This window comes from Anser brachyrhynchus, assembly GCF_964034855.1.
Source record: "Anser brachyrhynchus genome assembly, chromosome: 3".
Lineage (NCBI taxonomy): Eukaryota > Metazoa > Chordata > Aves > Anseriformes > Anatidae > Anser > Anser brachyrhynchus.
Window position 1 is genome coordinate 68,564,807 of NC_137696.1, and position 15,814 is coordinate 68,580,620.

At 37.4% G+C, this 15,814-nt stretch overlaps 1 protein-coding gene across 8 annotated transcripts in view; it reads left to right on the forward strand.

Annotated features, from left to right (window-relative positions):
- The window catches only part of PTPRK (protein tyrosine phosphatase receptor type K), a 421,389-nt gene that overhangs the window by 389,852 nt on the left and 15,723 nt on the right, over positions 1-15,814 (forward strand). For 7 of the 8 annotated variants that reach the window (XM_080586782.1, XM_080586779.1, XM_080586778.1 and 4 more), the window contains 7 exons: positions 5,965-6,149; positions 7,893-7,980; positions 8,965-9,041; positions 11,888-11,924; positions 13,608-13,705; positions 14,438-14,554; positions 15,295-15,449. In XM_080586782.1, coding sequence (XP_080442908.1) covers positions 5,965-6,149; positions 7,893-7,980; positions 8,965-9,041; positions 11,888-11,924; positions 13,608-13,705; positions 14,438-14,554; positions 15,295-15,449 — 757 coding nt within the window. Of the gene's footprint in view, positions 1-1,828; positions 1,865-5,964; positions 6,150-7,892; positions 7,981-8,964; positions 9,042-11,887; positions 11,925-13,607; positions 13,706-14,437; positions 14,555-15,294; positions 15,450-15,814 lie in introns of all 8 variants that reach the window. The other variant, XM_080586784.1, reaches the window with a different exon arrangement.

Consider the following 15,814-nt stretch of genomic DNA (forward strand, 5'->3'; position numbering starts at 1 on the left):
ACCAACATGTTAAATATTACTGCATAACACCATGTCTGTAATGAATAATAATCTGAGGTCCAAATTAATTTCTTTCTTTTGGCAGTAAGGATATTATAACAGAAGGAAACATTGACAATTTTCATTGCTGTTTGTGAAGTTTAGGAACAAGCTTGTTAATATACCCACAGATTTGTTCTGTATTTGTATTTCTTTATTGTAGTCTTGCCAGATGTCTGGTTTTGACAAAGTTTGGCAGTTTGGGTTTCTGACTGTTAAGTGTCTGGGTTGTAGCTACCACTGAAAGTCCCGCCTGCCTGCCTTCCAGCATCTGCTGTATGGCTTACACAAAAGGGTCATACTCCACTGACTATATCTGTAAACTAGTTCTGCCATAGAGCTGGCAGTAACCTGACCTCGCGGCACCATGGACTTCTGGGCTTGGCTTTAAACAGTTCTGAGCAGTCTGAGCTGCTTCTGAACTTTCTGTCTTTTGGGCATGGCACCCCTTCTCCCATCTCCCTTCTCCTGCCTCCCGTACTGCTTATGATGCTTCTGCAAAATGCATCCCTTAAGGGTGTTAAATTCTTTCCTGATTGTTTTAAGGAAAATGGAGTTTGGAGGAGGGTTATGGTTAGTCTATTGAAGCTTACCAAACTGCAGAACTGCAGAGTGCTAACATTTAAAAGGTCTCATAACCAATTAAAAATGGTAGGTTAGTGAGTTTTTGTGCACAGTTTTAGCTAGAACTGTTTGAAAATTCCCCAAAGTTTGATGTCTTATTGGCACTGAAATTCACAGAGACAGCTTTACAGTTTGATTTGGACTAAGTTATTGTGGATCCCAGGCAAAGTATCCATCAGGAACCTACATGACTATTAGTGAGCTGGGGCTGCCAGGCACTTGGGCAGCCTTCCGCATGGGCCAACCTGAAGCCAAGAGCCCCCAAGCCCCAGCTACTGCAGCTGTCCTGGTTGGTTGGCAAAGGAGTATGGCACCACTGTTTTCCAGCTTCCTAGGCATGTGATTTTTGGGGTGTTGGAGGATTCAGTTCTCCTGACCATCATCTGTTCTGGGGCAATGAACTGTTCAGGTTTCCAGGGTTTCAGCTCTGGGACAAACTATTAGACAGATTGCTTCAGAATTTGAACTCCATTTTGTCACAGAGCTGTTGATATTTTCATTTTTTGTTCCACATTGGAACAAAACCAAATTCTGTATTCTGCCATTCCTTTCTGAAACAACTTATTTGTCTCTGCACTGTTCTAGTTATAATAGCAAATGATAAAAATATGTGCATTTTATTCAAACATTTACGTCTGTGTGTCTGTGGTTTTCCTATATTCATTAAGGGCAGTATCTTTATTATAGCACATTAAAAAAAAAGCTATTAACTGTAAATATGCATTTTTTTAAATTACTTGGAAGACTTTAAAGAAATACCATTTTATTTTGAGATGAGCTATTCAAGCATTACGTGAGCGAACGGGTTTAAAAGGAAAGGACCTGGTTCTATGAATACAAACCTTTATTGTGAAGAAAGAACAATAGTGAAGGAGGAGCCCTTTCAGAAACTAAATTGCATGTAATGCCTTCTTTATTTCATTTCAGTAAGATCTCTTTGCCTTTATCATTACATTTCTGAAGTCCAAAATCACTGCCTTTCATTTCTCTTTTATTCAGGATGCATTCTGGAACTCTGTATTCATTCTGTTTCTTCTGTTGTAACAAAATTAATAGGATTTAGTTATCACTTGGATTTTTTTTCTCTTTAAGTATGTTGTTTTTATTCTTAAAAATACACAAATTGAGGGTAATGTATTTCTTCATGAGCTTTGTTTTCCTACAGTGCCCAATGATCCACTTGTGCCGACAGCTGTGTTAGGTGAGGACCGTAGTCCTTCATTATCCATTCCTGCATGAGTTTCCTTTCCTTGCATGGTTGAACATTGAAACAGCGTGTTTAATGTAAAAGATAGCTATGCTGTTGTCACAAAATAACTCTACACTCAGTTTATCAATTTAGAATTAAACTGGCACTGCTTTTAGAATAAAAAATGTTTTATGTTCTCATTAAGAAGTGATTCGTAGTCAGTGCTAACTGAAGAATAAATGAGTAAATAGGTAAATCGAAAATACCGAAACTTTTCTCCCTAGAACATTGAAATGGAGTTCAGATGAGCTAACACGTGAAACTAGAATTCTCTTAATAGATACATGAAAAAAAAAAATAAAATCTGTATTAGTATTACTTGGCACCCTAAGCTTAATTTTCTACCTGTTTAATAAAAAGAAAAATAGAAAAGGGAAAAACATCTATAAAATCCAAGAGAAACTATTTCATGCATTGGTTCTGTACAAATATCCTTGTATTGCTATATTAATTACATGTTTCAATTGACCTTAATTAGTATGCTTCTCAACTTTGTGATTACTTCAAAAAGAACAACAGATGTTGGGAGTGCCCAGGCTGTTTATTTCTGTGCCAAATCTAACAGTGTAAGCATTTCTTTTAAGTGTTGAGTTTAAAAACAAAATGCAAAAATAAAAGTATAATTTGTACACAGATTTTTAGTATGATAAATACAGTGTGCAATATTGAGTTTCAGTCAGTTGCTGAGGTTATTTTAGGATAAAAGACAAATATCAGGAAGTGGACATGAATATAAACTGAGGTTGAAAGTTAGATTCCTAGAAGTGAAGTTTAAAGGGATGTGGAAACAATTTAATCCCTCCTCTGTTTTGAGATGGTTTAGTGTAATTACAATCTAGACTGTTTCTGGAAATTGATTGTGTTGTTTCTTCTAAAAATTTAGGACCAAAGCTCTGTTTTCTGACTGAGTACTAGTTACTATTAACCGAGTATTATTACTAATCACTCCTAGTTTTTCCCAATCCTAGTTTTTAGTTGTCTAGACTAAATCTTCTTTGCTGGAAATTTACCCATTTCCTTTTGAGAGATTCAAAAAATACAGAGAACTGACATACTCCTGTCCTTGTAAAACAGTGTTTTATCCATTAAAAGGGTCATACATTCTCTGTAGTCTCTCTTCCAGTTGAGTTAAACACAGTTCTTTCACTCTTTATCTTGTAGTTGATGTCTCCTAAAAATTTTTGTCGTTCTTTTCCTCTGAACACTTTCCAACCCATAGCTTGAATTTTTTAATTGTGGTGCCCCAAATCAGGTACAGCTCTTAGGAGGTGTCTCAATGCTGAGTAGAGTGGAATAGGTACCCCTACATCCTGTTTACAGTGTCCCTGCTACCTGAACCATGTGTTGTCTTGTGCTCATGTAGTTGACTTGTACTGAGTTACCCTCTAAAATCCCAACTATCATTACCCAGTCCACTAGTCAATTTTGTAGCTTTATATTGACTTCCCTTTTCCACACACCATACGTTTCGTTCTTTGTTTAATCACCTTGTTGATTTATGCATGTGTCCCAAATAATCAAGATAACTGTGAAATTTGATCCTGTACTTGCAAACTGCTTGTGCCCTCTGCCCATATAATCAGGGCATTTTCTATCCCATTGTGCAAGTTGTAGGTAAAGATACTGATAAAGGAGGAACCTTTGCAGATCTTCATTTCAGTTGTCTTCTGAGACTGACAGCAAATCATTATTTACTACTTTGTGAGTGGTCTTTGGTCTTTGTCAAGGTGGTGTGTATTCGCCATGTGGGAGATTTATCAAGCCATATTCTGCCCATTTCTTTTTGGTAATGTTGCAAATGACGTTCTCATTAATATAATAACAGTCAAGCATGGTTAGAAAGTTTATGACCATCAGAGCTGTTAGATGCTTGAGTTTTCCACTTTAGACCCAAGGAAACCTAACCAGGTGGTTTAAGAGGTTTGTGAGGAGGGGTGAAATGTCACAGGTGCCTGAAAGAGCAATGGGTTAGACTCAGTGATCCTGAATACTTACTAAAATTACATCAATGGATTTACAGTTTATTTAAAAACAAGTCTGTTCTTGTAAGGCCTTTCATATCCTTTAGCTTCATTTCAGGCTCACACAAGTTACATAGATACAGTCTGGTGATACTGGACAAGCTATTCCTAACAGTTCATTTGGGCTTTGAGCACATTGCAAAGGCCAATCTGCTGCCACTGTGTTGTGGTAGATAACCAGACATAGGCAGCTGTGAACAGCAAGGACAAGGGATTAACTGAAGAACAGATTAACAGTCCTGTCTGTGTTTCCATCTACTGGTAATGGTGTTTTGGGCATGAGAGTCTCTTGCTACAAGCAAAACGATGCTAGTTGGAAGAGGTAATATCATTCATTACAGGGACTGAAACAGTGAAAAGAGGTAGACTAGCTCCTGGCACACCATGTAGAAGGGGTTGAGTAGCCGAGATCATTTGGCATGCTTCTTCTCCACATAACCCTTACTTGGCCCAATATCACAACACAGTTTTCCTCTGCTTTATTTAGAGATGAGCAAAATTGTATGGGCTCTAAATTATAGAAAAATTTATTTTGTGTGAAGCTGTTTTCATTCTATAGCTGTACTAGATGTCTTTTTCTTCATGTGTGTCTTTATTAATGCCACACTCCATTCTTTGTACATTAGCACTAAGTTAGTATGACAATTTTGCTTTTCTCAAGTCCCTATCGTTATACTGATAGCATAATATGGCCCTTGTGTTTTTAAAACTGCTTTCATTGTTGCCTATTGTGAAGCTTTAACAACTATTAATGTCATCTTCTTTTAGTCATTTTCTAATATAGTCCTGAAATAAATTTCTTATGTTCTGTTCACTCATTGTTTTTTGCTGCTTCAATGGGTTAAAGTGCCTATTACTGGTAAGTATACAGCAAGGAATGGGGGAAACTGAAAATCCTGAGGTGGTTTGAAATGTGTATCATTTAATATGTGTGACACTACAATAAAGAGTGACTGCTGCATGTCACTCACATTATTGAGCAGTTTAGTGAGGCATAAATGTACTGAAATTAGCAACTTGTGTGACAGTTCAAAGAATCGGGCTTCTTACTGGGAGATCTCATTTCGGAAGGCATTAACAGGTTTTGCACTGGCAGAATTGTAGTAAATCCAACCCTTGGGGAGTCCGTCTGTCCTTTCGTGTCACTCCCCCCCACCACCACCTTTTTTTTTTCTTCCTAGAGGTTTAATTCCTGAATCCTTTGCGGGGAAAATGGTAGACTGATTGCAAAGGAACATGTGAGTGGTCAGGCACCCACTGCTCGATTCTGTTGCTACACTCCTAAAGATTTCAATTACAATTTTTCTTCTTCTGTAAATTCACTTAAATTGCTGATTGCTAATTTAAAAAAAAATGTTTCACAGAAGAGACTGACTAAATGTCATCATTTCCTAGAGTTTTGGCGTTTGGTTTTGATAAAATAAACACAGGACAATGAAGGAGACTATTTATACAGAGTAAAAATTGCAGCTCAAATCAACATACCCCCAGTGTTATTTCTCTACTAAAATATCTGAGTGAAAATGACCACTCTGAAGTGTTGATTCTTCTTCCCAGATGGAGTTGATGTTCTGAAGCTGTAACAGAATTGCTTCAGGTTTTTAGTTGGATCTCAGTTTACTGTTTGATGGCTTTAGACAAGTGATGTGCTGATAACACTACAGAGTTATTCTAATTTATTCTTTAAGGTGTAGTATTGTTGATGATACCTATTAGTCATTAAAAAAGTTACTTTAGGTGTTAGAGGCTGGAGTTCCCAAGAACATGAATGTCATAAAGTTCTGTAGCTCCAAATAAAATGCCTTTCAGGCATCTCTATTGCAGGATGAAGGATAGCCAACTTCTGTATTTGTTTGCAGTTAAACTCTTTTATGTACTTCCCAGGATTTATGTGCTGGAGAGTAAGTACTTTGCATTCTCAGAAATTAGACATCTTTTTGAAGGAAGAGACTGAAAATAGATCTCGATATGTATAGCAGCAGGTGTTATTGCCCCATGGGTACCTAATGCATTGCTTTCTTGTGAACGCAGATGAAAATCACAGTGCAACAGCAGAGTCCAGTCGCCTCCTGGATGTTCCTCGTTACCTGTGTGAAGGCACAGAGTCCCCATACCAGACTGGGCAGCTGCACCCTGCCATCAGAGTGGCTGATTTACTGCAGCATATTAACCTGATGAAGACCTCTGACAGCTATGGATTTAAAGAGGAGTATGAGGTGAGATCTTTGGTGGTTTAACTTGCAAAATATTTTGCTAGCAAAAATCCCTTTGAAAGCTGCAGCCTTTTGTTTGCATTGCATTACAGAAGGGAGCAACTAAATGTCATGGGATTAAGAGGGGAAAAAAAAAAAAAAAAAAGCAGGCCTAAGATTCCTAGGTATCTAATCCAAAGGTGAAACAGTAAGTGGAGTCCAATGGTTTGAGTCATTACAAGTGCCTGGAAAAAATACTGCATGTATTCTATAGAGCATAAGGAGACAAGCCCAGCTGAATCTTTTTGACATATTGTAAGAATTTCCACCCCTTTGTCACTGCTTCTTAGTTGAAATGCTGTAATTAATTATGTGAGTTTTCCTAGCCGTCTTCCATGCAGATCTCCTGGATTAGGTTAAAGTAATGATTTAGCCTGGCTGGTTTTGCCAGAAGCACAGACTGGAAGCACTCTTATGATTTATTGTAGCATCTCAGTAGGGTAATACTGGGGCTAAACTCCAGCTGAGAAGCAGTAAAGAAGTGCCAAGGGTAGAAACTTCCTGAATTTCTAATTAGACCTGCCTGAGCAAAGGTAAACCAAAAATTCCCAGCACCGGAGGTAGAAGATGAGTACAGATGCATTTTACTTCTGATCGGTGAATCTGTTTGTGATTCTTTGGAATTAGAGTATCAGGCAGTGCACAAAGTAAAGATGGGAATGATACTGCCAAGGTCGCATGCAATACAGCTAGGTTTAAAATGAGTTTTCTATGAGTAAGTAATCTCTTCTGACTCAGTTTTCAACCTTCTCTCCTTTCTGCAGCTGTCTCTACTGTAACATAAGAACTGGAATAAATAAATATGTGATTTTTAAAAGAATATTTTTCTCTTTTCCTCTCTTTTACTTAAATACGCTTCGTTACACTCTGCCTACCTTCAGTGTCGAGGACTGCTGGGGGGAGGGTTGTCCCTGATCCCATATTGGGTGTTGTCCTGCTTACTACTTTCTGTACTGCTATACGTAACATCTTTGCCCTGGCTTGGGCTTCTGCGTGTGTGTTAAAGTTTTGTTTCCGTGGCTGCTCTGTACTTCCTGGAGCGAACTTGTCCCGCTCAGGATGAAAGAACATCTGGAAGGAAGGAATAGTATAGACCTGCAACAGCTGTAAAATATCCACAGGCTATGAAGAAAAACCCAAGGAAGAACAAAAGCTTCGTCTATCACTACTGAGAGATCAGACTCTTAAGAAGAGTTCGAAAATACAAAATAATTTTGCTAGTGGTTAGAGGGAGGGACATGAGTAAAAGCAACACAACCAGTAAACATTGGCAGAGGAGGCTTCCCGATGGCTCTGTAGGAAGACAAAACACTGTGCTAAGCAATGTGAGGAAAGTAATGTAATGCTGTTGAACACAGGCTATATATTATGGTGTCTTGTAAGAAGGGTGATCAATCTACCTGTGTTATCTCAACTTGCAGTTGTTCATCCATAACAAGGGGGTCTGTGCATGTTTAGCCTCCCAGCTATTCCAGGATTTGAAATCTGGAGTCCCTCAATGACTTGCCCATTGATCCGTAAAAGTCACAGGGAGGGAGAGCCTCCCTGCCTCCCTAGATGTATTTCTGTACCATGGTGCCGTCTGGGTGACCAGAGCAGACGAGCAAAGCTGAGCTTGCTTTATGGTAGAGAAGTTCTTTTAAACTGTTAGTTTTGGAAATAAATTAATGGTCGGAATGTTTTCTTTCGGAACATTTTTATTTATAGAGTTTCTTTGAGGGGCAGTCAGCTTCTTGGGATGTCGCTAAGAAGGATCAAAACAGAACAAAGAACCGCTATGGCAACATTATAGCATGTGAGTATCAGTGTGCGTGGTTTTAGTGATAGACATAGCTGTGTACTACTACCTGTGCTGTGCTCTCTCTTGCTTAAAAAGTCTCCGGTGGCGTACCTGCATAATACCCCAATTGGAGAAGGATGGCAGTGCCTTTTCCAGGATTTTTGTCCTTCACGGTTCAACTTTCTTTCTTTTATAACTCAGGCTGAATTTCACATTTGCGTCCCTGTTGTACAAGCTGTGGTAAGCATAAATAGCGACAAGCTAGCAGTCATTTGGTTGTTAATTCTGCAGTAGTTTTCTCCAGTCATAATTTATTTCAAGTAATTCTGACAGCTTCAAAACTTTTTTTGTTTTATGTGGTTTGTAGTTGGTACATCTGAATTGTAGTAGTTTAAAGCTGATGATTAAAAGATGTGATTAATATCTGAGAGTTCTGTCTCTTGTCTTCAGGCATAAAGTTTCAATAGTTTAGATTCATCCTCTGAGGTAATGAAATTTGGTATTGTTTTACAAATGCATGGGAATGAAGCTATTGGAGAGGTCCCTGAACTGGTAGAGTTACCTTCATCAAATCAAAAGTGTGTTGCTAACAGCTACTTTGTGACTTCCCTATTTTCTTTAATATGTCCGTATGAACTTGAACAGGCTGGGGCTGGAATTAAGGAAACAGTAATCATTATTTTTGGATTTCTAGATGTCCATCAGTGGAGCTGGTTTTGAAAGGGACTTTGAGCAAGTAACCTTGTTTATTTGTGTCTTTTCACCATGTTACACTGGGATACCTTTCAGCTACAGTTAATGAAGTTTAATGAATGTTTTTGAAGTAATTGGAGACCTCAGAGAAAATGACTCTGTAATTCTGTGTAAACACTTACATTTAAGGGTTGTAAATTGTAAGGTTCTTATGCCAGCTGATTTTGGTTTTCTGGAGAGTTTTCCATAATATTTTGCTTTAAAATCACACTTCAAAAAGGCACCATAAACACTTGGTTTTTACAGATGACCACTCCAGGGTGATTTTGCAACCTGTTGAAGATGATCCATCTTCAGATTACATTAATGCCAACTACATAGATGTGAGTGGACTGCACAGCTTTCTCTCTCAATTTGCTAGCTTCTCTATGTGAAACTTTTGCATGTTATGCCTACAAATTTATTGAAAGCTTTCTTTTATTAAGAACAAAATGTACACTTTCCTTGTTCTACGTCCTAGTACTCACTGACATTGTTGTGCTTTCTTTCACATCTGACTTTGGTTTGGGCTGTAGATTTGGCTGTACAGGGATGTAAGTACCACTATATGTGAATAACAGCATCCTATTGTAAATATTTAATCTAAATATTGTTATTAATTAGTTTGCTCTTCTATTTTTATTATCAGATAACTATGCATGCCTCATCTAATTTATCTCATCTGTTCCTGTAAATAATTTCCTTTTGTGTGAATATTTTTTGTACATATTTTGAAAAGTTAATTTAGACTTTTAATGTAGCTCTGAATATTTTTAGATAAGTCAGGTGAATCTGTCAGTTAAAGAAAATTTGGTGTTCACTTTTTTGTTTGTTTGTTTTGATGATGATGTTTTCGGCCAATAGCTTTTCTTTTCCCCTCCTCATTTATATGTGAGAAGCTGGATAGTATGCTGTTCTGTAGTAATTTGAAAATGTACCTGTGAAGTAGATGTTTGGAAGTAGATCTGTTTGCCAAAAAGGGAGGAATGATGGCCTCTTGTGTTGTGTTTGTTTGTTTGTTTTTAACAACAATTTAGACAAACTGAATATTTAGCTGATATTTTTCTTAAGGTGCTACTTTAGGTATTACAAAGCATATACACAAACATACATATATATACATGCGTGTTTTAATGCAGTAATCTCCTCACTTCTGCAGAAAATATCTCAAGTTTAAAATTCTATACTTTGATTAAAATATAAATTAAAAAGAAACTGATATGAATAGGAAATTTAAACAATTTCTTCTATGTTTTTTGATTTACAAAATCTCTAACACTTGAGTAATTAAAGAGTTGTGGTATTCATAATAATTCAAAAGATACTGGAATGGCTAGTACAAGTGTTTTTAAAATACACAGTTTTGGTTACTTTCCTTTATAATTGCACCTTACTAATTTTTCTCATCCACTGTTAGTTGATAAATTATCTAAGACTCTCCAGGGTATACAGCTTTAGCTCCAGGTATATTGCTGTCTTTTTATTTGGATATTTTTATATGGCGATCTCTGAAGTGTTAGACCCACGATATTTTGCCTGGGGCTTTAAACAGATAAATTCTCACAGATTTGTAGTAATTCCAGTTCCTTGAGGACTTTTTTTTTTTTTTTTTTCTTATTTAGAAGTAAATAAGATCTCATTATAACCAGACAGGAAGGCAACAAGTTAGAACTGGCACTCTGCAATTTTAAAGTGACACTTTTACCTTCTTCTGGAAAGCATTATCAAGTGCAAAGGAGGGTAACACAGATTCCACTTCAGTAATTTGAAGCTGGGGCTTGATATCAAGGACTCCAGTAGAATTTTTTTTAGTAATTTGATGCAGTCTTGGTCTCATCTGAAGTCAAGAGTAGGATACTCAGAAGTCTTTTCATGAACCCAAGAGAAAGGTGTTCTCAGTCTAGACAGGATAATGAAGTAGTCCATGGGAAAGGATATAAACTCCTTGGGTACAATGAAATCCTTCAGTTTAGTAGCAAGAATTGAGTACTGGGAATCCAAGGGCTCCTGAGCCTGATCTCCTGTAATGCAGTACTTGATTCAAGTGGCTTAATAAAACTGTACCTTAACAAATAGGGGACAACGGGGAATGGTTTTAAACTAAAAGAGGGGAGATTTAGATAAGAGGTTAGGAGGAAATTCTTCACTCAGAGGGTGGTAAAGCACTGGAACAGGTTGCCCAGAGAGGCTCTGGATGCCCTGTCCCTGGAGGTGTTCAAGACCAGGTTAGATGAGGCCCTGAGCTACCTGGTCTAGCGGGTGGCATCCCTGCTTATGGCAGGAGGTTGGAACTACATGATCCCTGAGGTCCTTTCCAACCCAAACCATTCTATGAAATAACTGGAGTTATTCCTTTCACATTTGCACATTGTGAAACTTTGTATTGTCTTCCCACCAGCAATATATATTTTCTTCCTCTTTGTAGCTAATGTTTCTAGCATTGGTCAAAATACATTCTCAATGACTTCCTCAAGAGCTGAATCCATTTGTCTTTTAGTTTCTATGCAGACATTTGCTGTTTAATGCTGTGTGGTACAGCTAGAGTTGGCATATACCCAGCTAAGTGGAAACATGGTTGTGTAGGGTTGTCTATTTACCTATATATATATATATATATGTATGTGTATATACTCATGTGTATCATGTCCAGTGTAGTTCATGCACACTTTGTGCAGTAGTACAAAATATTTTGCAGAGGATTCCCTTGCAGTAAGGCCTCAATTTTGTGCACATGCCTCACAGTAATTCTCTATTTATAAGAAGGCAAAAGGTGTGTACTTTCTTTTTTTTTCTGTTGAAATTGTTGGGAACACTGATTGAATATTGAGATAATCTGGTGGCAAAGACAATTTTTACTAAATTTTAAATAAATGCTCCATTGTACTCAGCTGGGGAGATAATGTCGAGGGAGGACGAGTTTTTAGGCCCAAGGGACCTGTCTAAAATACTCTTTTCTGGTATACTACGATGTCTGTTTAAGTCAGATGTTGTTATTTTCATTTCATTTGTTGTCATTCAAACCTTTTCAGTATTAACATTTTTTTTAGGTTTTAAGCTTCATGCTGCTCTTAAATATGGGTCTTTTCTGAAAAGGTTGTCTAGACATAAGAATTCTGTTGTACATTATGCTTTTATTTTCCCCTCCCTCTTAGTAATATGATACTCAAACTAACTTGTATTGCCGTTTTAGGGATATCAGAGACCAAGTCACTACATTGCAACCCAAGGTAAGGATCTGGCCGGTATTAATCAAACCTAATAAATGCTCTTTGCAATGTCCAGCAGCATTTTGCTAGAATGAAAGTAGATGAAAATAAAGTATATCCAATATCGTGAGTTGTCTTTTTGTGTTATGGTAAATTAACATAGCATTGCTCAGTTGGAATGTGAATAAATGCACAAGTTTCACTAATTAGTCATGTTAATTAGATATTGAGCAACTCTCTAAGTGGTAAATTCAGCCGATAAAGTCACTAGCTACTACCATGATTTCCATTTATGAAGATGAATAGAGAAAAGAGGCATGTGGACAGAGAAGAGAACAGTTTTAACCTGCCTTGGGGCATTATTTTTTCTTCCCATGTTGCAATATATTATTTTACTGTTAAGGATTTAGTCCATGATGGAGATGGTAAAGATAATAATGATAAATTAAACGCTATCTCAGCAAATCTGGGTGAAGTAAGGCCAAAGAGGGACAAATCCTCATTGTAGAAAGAAATGAGAAGAAATGAAGGAAATCCTTCTAGTATAATGCACTGCTAATAAAAAGGGGAATAAGAGGAAAAAATTGATTTTCTATGGAAATCATTCATTTTGTATTTCTGATAAAATTCACAGTGAGGAAAAACAAATAGATTAGTCTAAGATTGCAATGAAATATCAGAGTCTATGAATTAAAATAAAAATAATTAGATTTAGATGTGTCATTATTTGATCTGTGAGTATAATCAGATGGCTGGCTGGAAATATCCTGTTATTCATGCTCTTGCTTGATTGTACCTGAACACAAAAATGGGCAAACTAAACACTTGTTTTAAAGCAGGCTTTTTAAATTTGTGTCCAGTTTTTTTATTTTTGTGTACGTGCTGTTTAAACTGGAATCTCTATGGCAGTTAAGTCTACATTTGTATTTTACATCTGTTTTAGTAAATGTCTGCACATTGTAGTACAATGTAGTACAGGATACACAAATATGTTGCTGCCTTAGTGTGCAGCCTCTGATCTGGCGCATGAAGGATCATTTGTGAGTCTTCAGATGTATATCACGAAGAGTAATCATACAGTACTGCTGCGTTGTGGTCAGGGAGCTGTTTCCGAGATGGGTGTAACAGGGTAAAAGCCACTGCCCCTCAACTGAATGTGTCTCATCTCTGCAGCAGAGCAGGAGGCAAAACTGAAACAAGTGCTCCTTGTTCACTTCATGGAAAAGTACTTAAATTATTTTAAATGCCCTTCAGTGGGAAGTTTGTGCTTCAGCATCTGCTCGTGGCTGTGTGCTTTACTGGGAGCAAGATGGTAGTGCATGAGGTGTGTGCCACCAGCCTCACCACTGGTATCACCAGCACCTTGGTGAACATCACAAAGAAATTCACACTCAACACATTATTTAGCACATGTAATGCAAACCTAGTGTGGATGTAGTTGCACGTTACTGTGTCCTTGTAGTTTTCAAGGCACTTCCAGTGCTTCATTTCTTTCAAGTGGTAATTCAGTTAAACTGAGAAGATTCAGCACTGGTTAGAAATAACAATGTAGTCTGGAAACAGGTGTGATGATGTGGTTTCGTGAAGCTTTCATCTTTGAACAAGTGCATTTGTATGTGTCAGCTCTGTAAAGTTATGGATTTTATTTTTAGTGTTTGCTTTGTCTGTTTTGTTACACAGTTGTATCTGGCATTTTTCTTACAGGTCCAGTTCACGAGACTGTGTATGATTTCTGGAGAATGATATGGCAGGAGCAATCAGCTTGTGTTGTGATGGTCACAAATTTAGTGGAAGTTGGAAGAGTAAGTTTTTGTTTCACTTTTCTTTTAATGCTGCAAGCCTAAAGAAAAACCTGCTGACAAAACATACCACTAGCAGAATGTAGATGAGTCTTGTGAAGGACCATCTTGCATCATGGGAACAGAGGAAGGGGTAGAGTTGATAGTCCACATGTTGTTGCAGATTACAGTATTGCATTAAAACAAAGCTAACTTCTGAAGAGCCACCACAGACAAGTGAAGCTATGCTAGGTTTGTTTAGTGAAAAATTGTCTGAATCCAAAATTCATTTTTTTGCAAAACAGATTTCCATATTAGGTCACTCAAATGAACACAGTATGTATACTGCTGAGCAAATGTACTTCTGTATCAGTGACTAGAAACCAGCAATTTACAGTTCAGCAGTAACACTTTCCTCAGGGAGTAATATAAAGCATCTGGGATTACTTGCAACAGTTTGATTACTGATATTAAATGAATCCCAGTTAAACATAAAGTAGAAATGTATTGCGTAACTCAGCACTAAAATAAATAATAAAAAGGTCATTTTAGAAATGAGTTTGATATCTAGCTGCAGTCATGTAAAGCAGTGTAAACTCCTTGCAGCTAGTGCTTTTCTTAACAGAACCGTTATCCGTGACAAGTCATGTGAGTGCAGGTTCATTTTGGAAATGTGTGAGGTAATGCAGTATGTGCGGTAACCTCAAGCTTTTATTTTTTTCGTGGGTGTAAAACACGTCCTCATTTTGTATTTAGGTCAAGTGTTACAAGTATTGGCCTGACGACACTGAAGTTTATGGTGACTTCAAAGTGACTTGTGTAGAGATGGAGCCCCTGGCAGAGTACGTGGTCAGGACCTTTACACTCGGAAGGGTGAGCACATTTTGAAAGGGCTCAGCAAAATATTGTTCCCCGGTAGCAAGGAGTATGCTAGCACATGTTCCTGTGGGATATGAAATCCCTCTGTCTGGTTAACAGGCTCACAGTGTGGGCAGCCATATCTCACTGCGGGAGTAATGTGTTGCATCAGGGCTATCCAAACATGCATGCCACCCTGGGTTTTAGATTCGCCAGAAATGTTGACTGCTTCCCTCCCCTCTCTCATATTCACCTTTTCTCTGTAGCCAAACTTCTGAGCTGAGCTCAAGTACTTGGTTTTGAATCCTGCCTGTCATTCATCTCCATTCACTCTGCCCCGAATGCAGCTGAGCCAATCTCACTTAATCAAAGAACAAACTCTGTAAATGCAAGATATGTGATATAACTGTGGTCTTCTGATACGTCCTTTTACTTCCCTGTGTATGTTGCAGGTCATTGTCTTAATTAGCAAAACTTCTGAAAATTAATAAAAATTGCATCTATGTATAGAAGAAATACCTAATGAGGCAAAAACTAGCATACTGGAGTAGCAAAAGTAAGAATGATTAACTTGAAAACGGAAATTAAAATACAATAAGACCTTTACACTTTGTATGTTCTTTGCTTTAAATAATTGGTGAAATGATGAAAATAGCATGTAGATTCTATCAATGTTATCCATTATTTGAGTCAGAGGATATCTTGTCAATGAAATACTTTGAAATTCATAACCTTTTTTTGCCTTTGTATTACAGAGAGGCTACAATGAAATCCGTGAAGTTAAACAGTTTCATTTCACTGGCTGGCCAGATCATGGAGTTCCTTACAATGCCACAGGCCTGCTTTCATTTATAAGGAGAGTCAAATTATCTAACCCTCCTAGTGCAGGACCTATTGTTGTCCATTGCAGGTGTGTACAGATGCAGTAGATTGATTTTTTCCACACCTGTATATACGATCATTTACAATAGTCTTTTGTGAAGCATTCATCATTTTGAAATATTTTGGATTTTGTTATTTTCTTTTTGAATTGCCTGAATTCACACTACAATAGGATTTGACTGTCTAAAGCAGTTTTTGGAAATAAACAGATTCTAATACTGCTTTCCTAAATAGACTAACCAGACATTTTCTTTTTCCTACAAGAACTGCACCAGCTAAAGCATATTAAACTCCAGGCTATCGTTTTAGGTAGCCTACAAAAATTTTGTGACAGCATTCGAGAAGCGTAGATACAGCTGCTTTGATAGCTTGGTGTTGTATATAGTGTCTGAA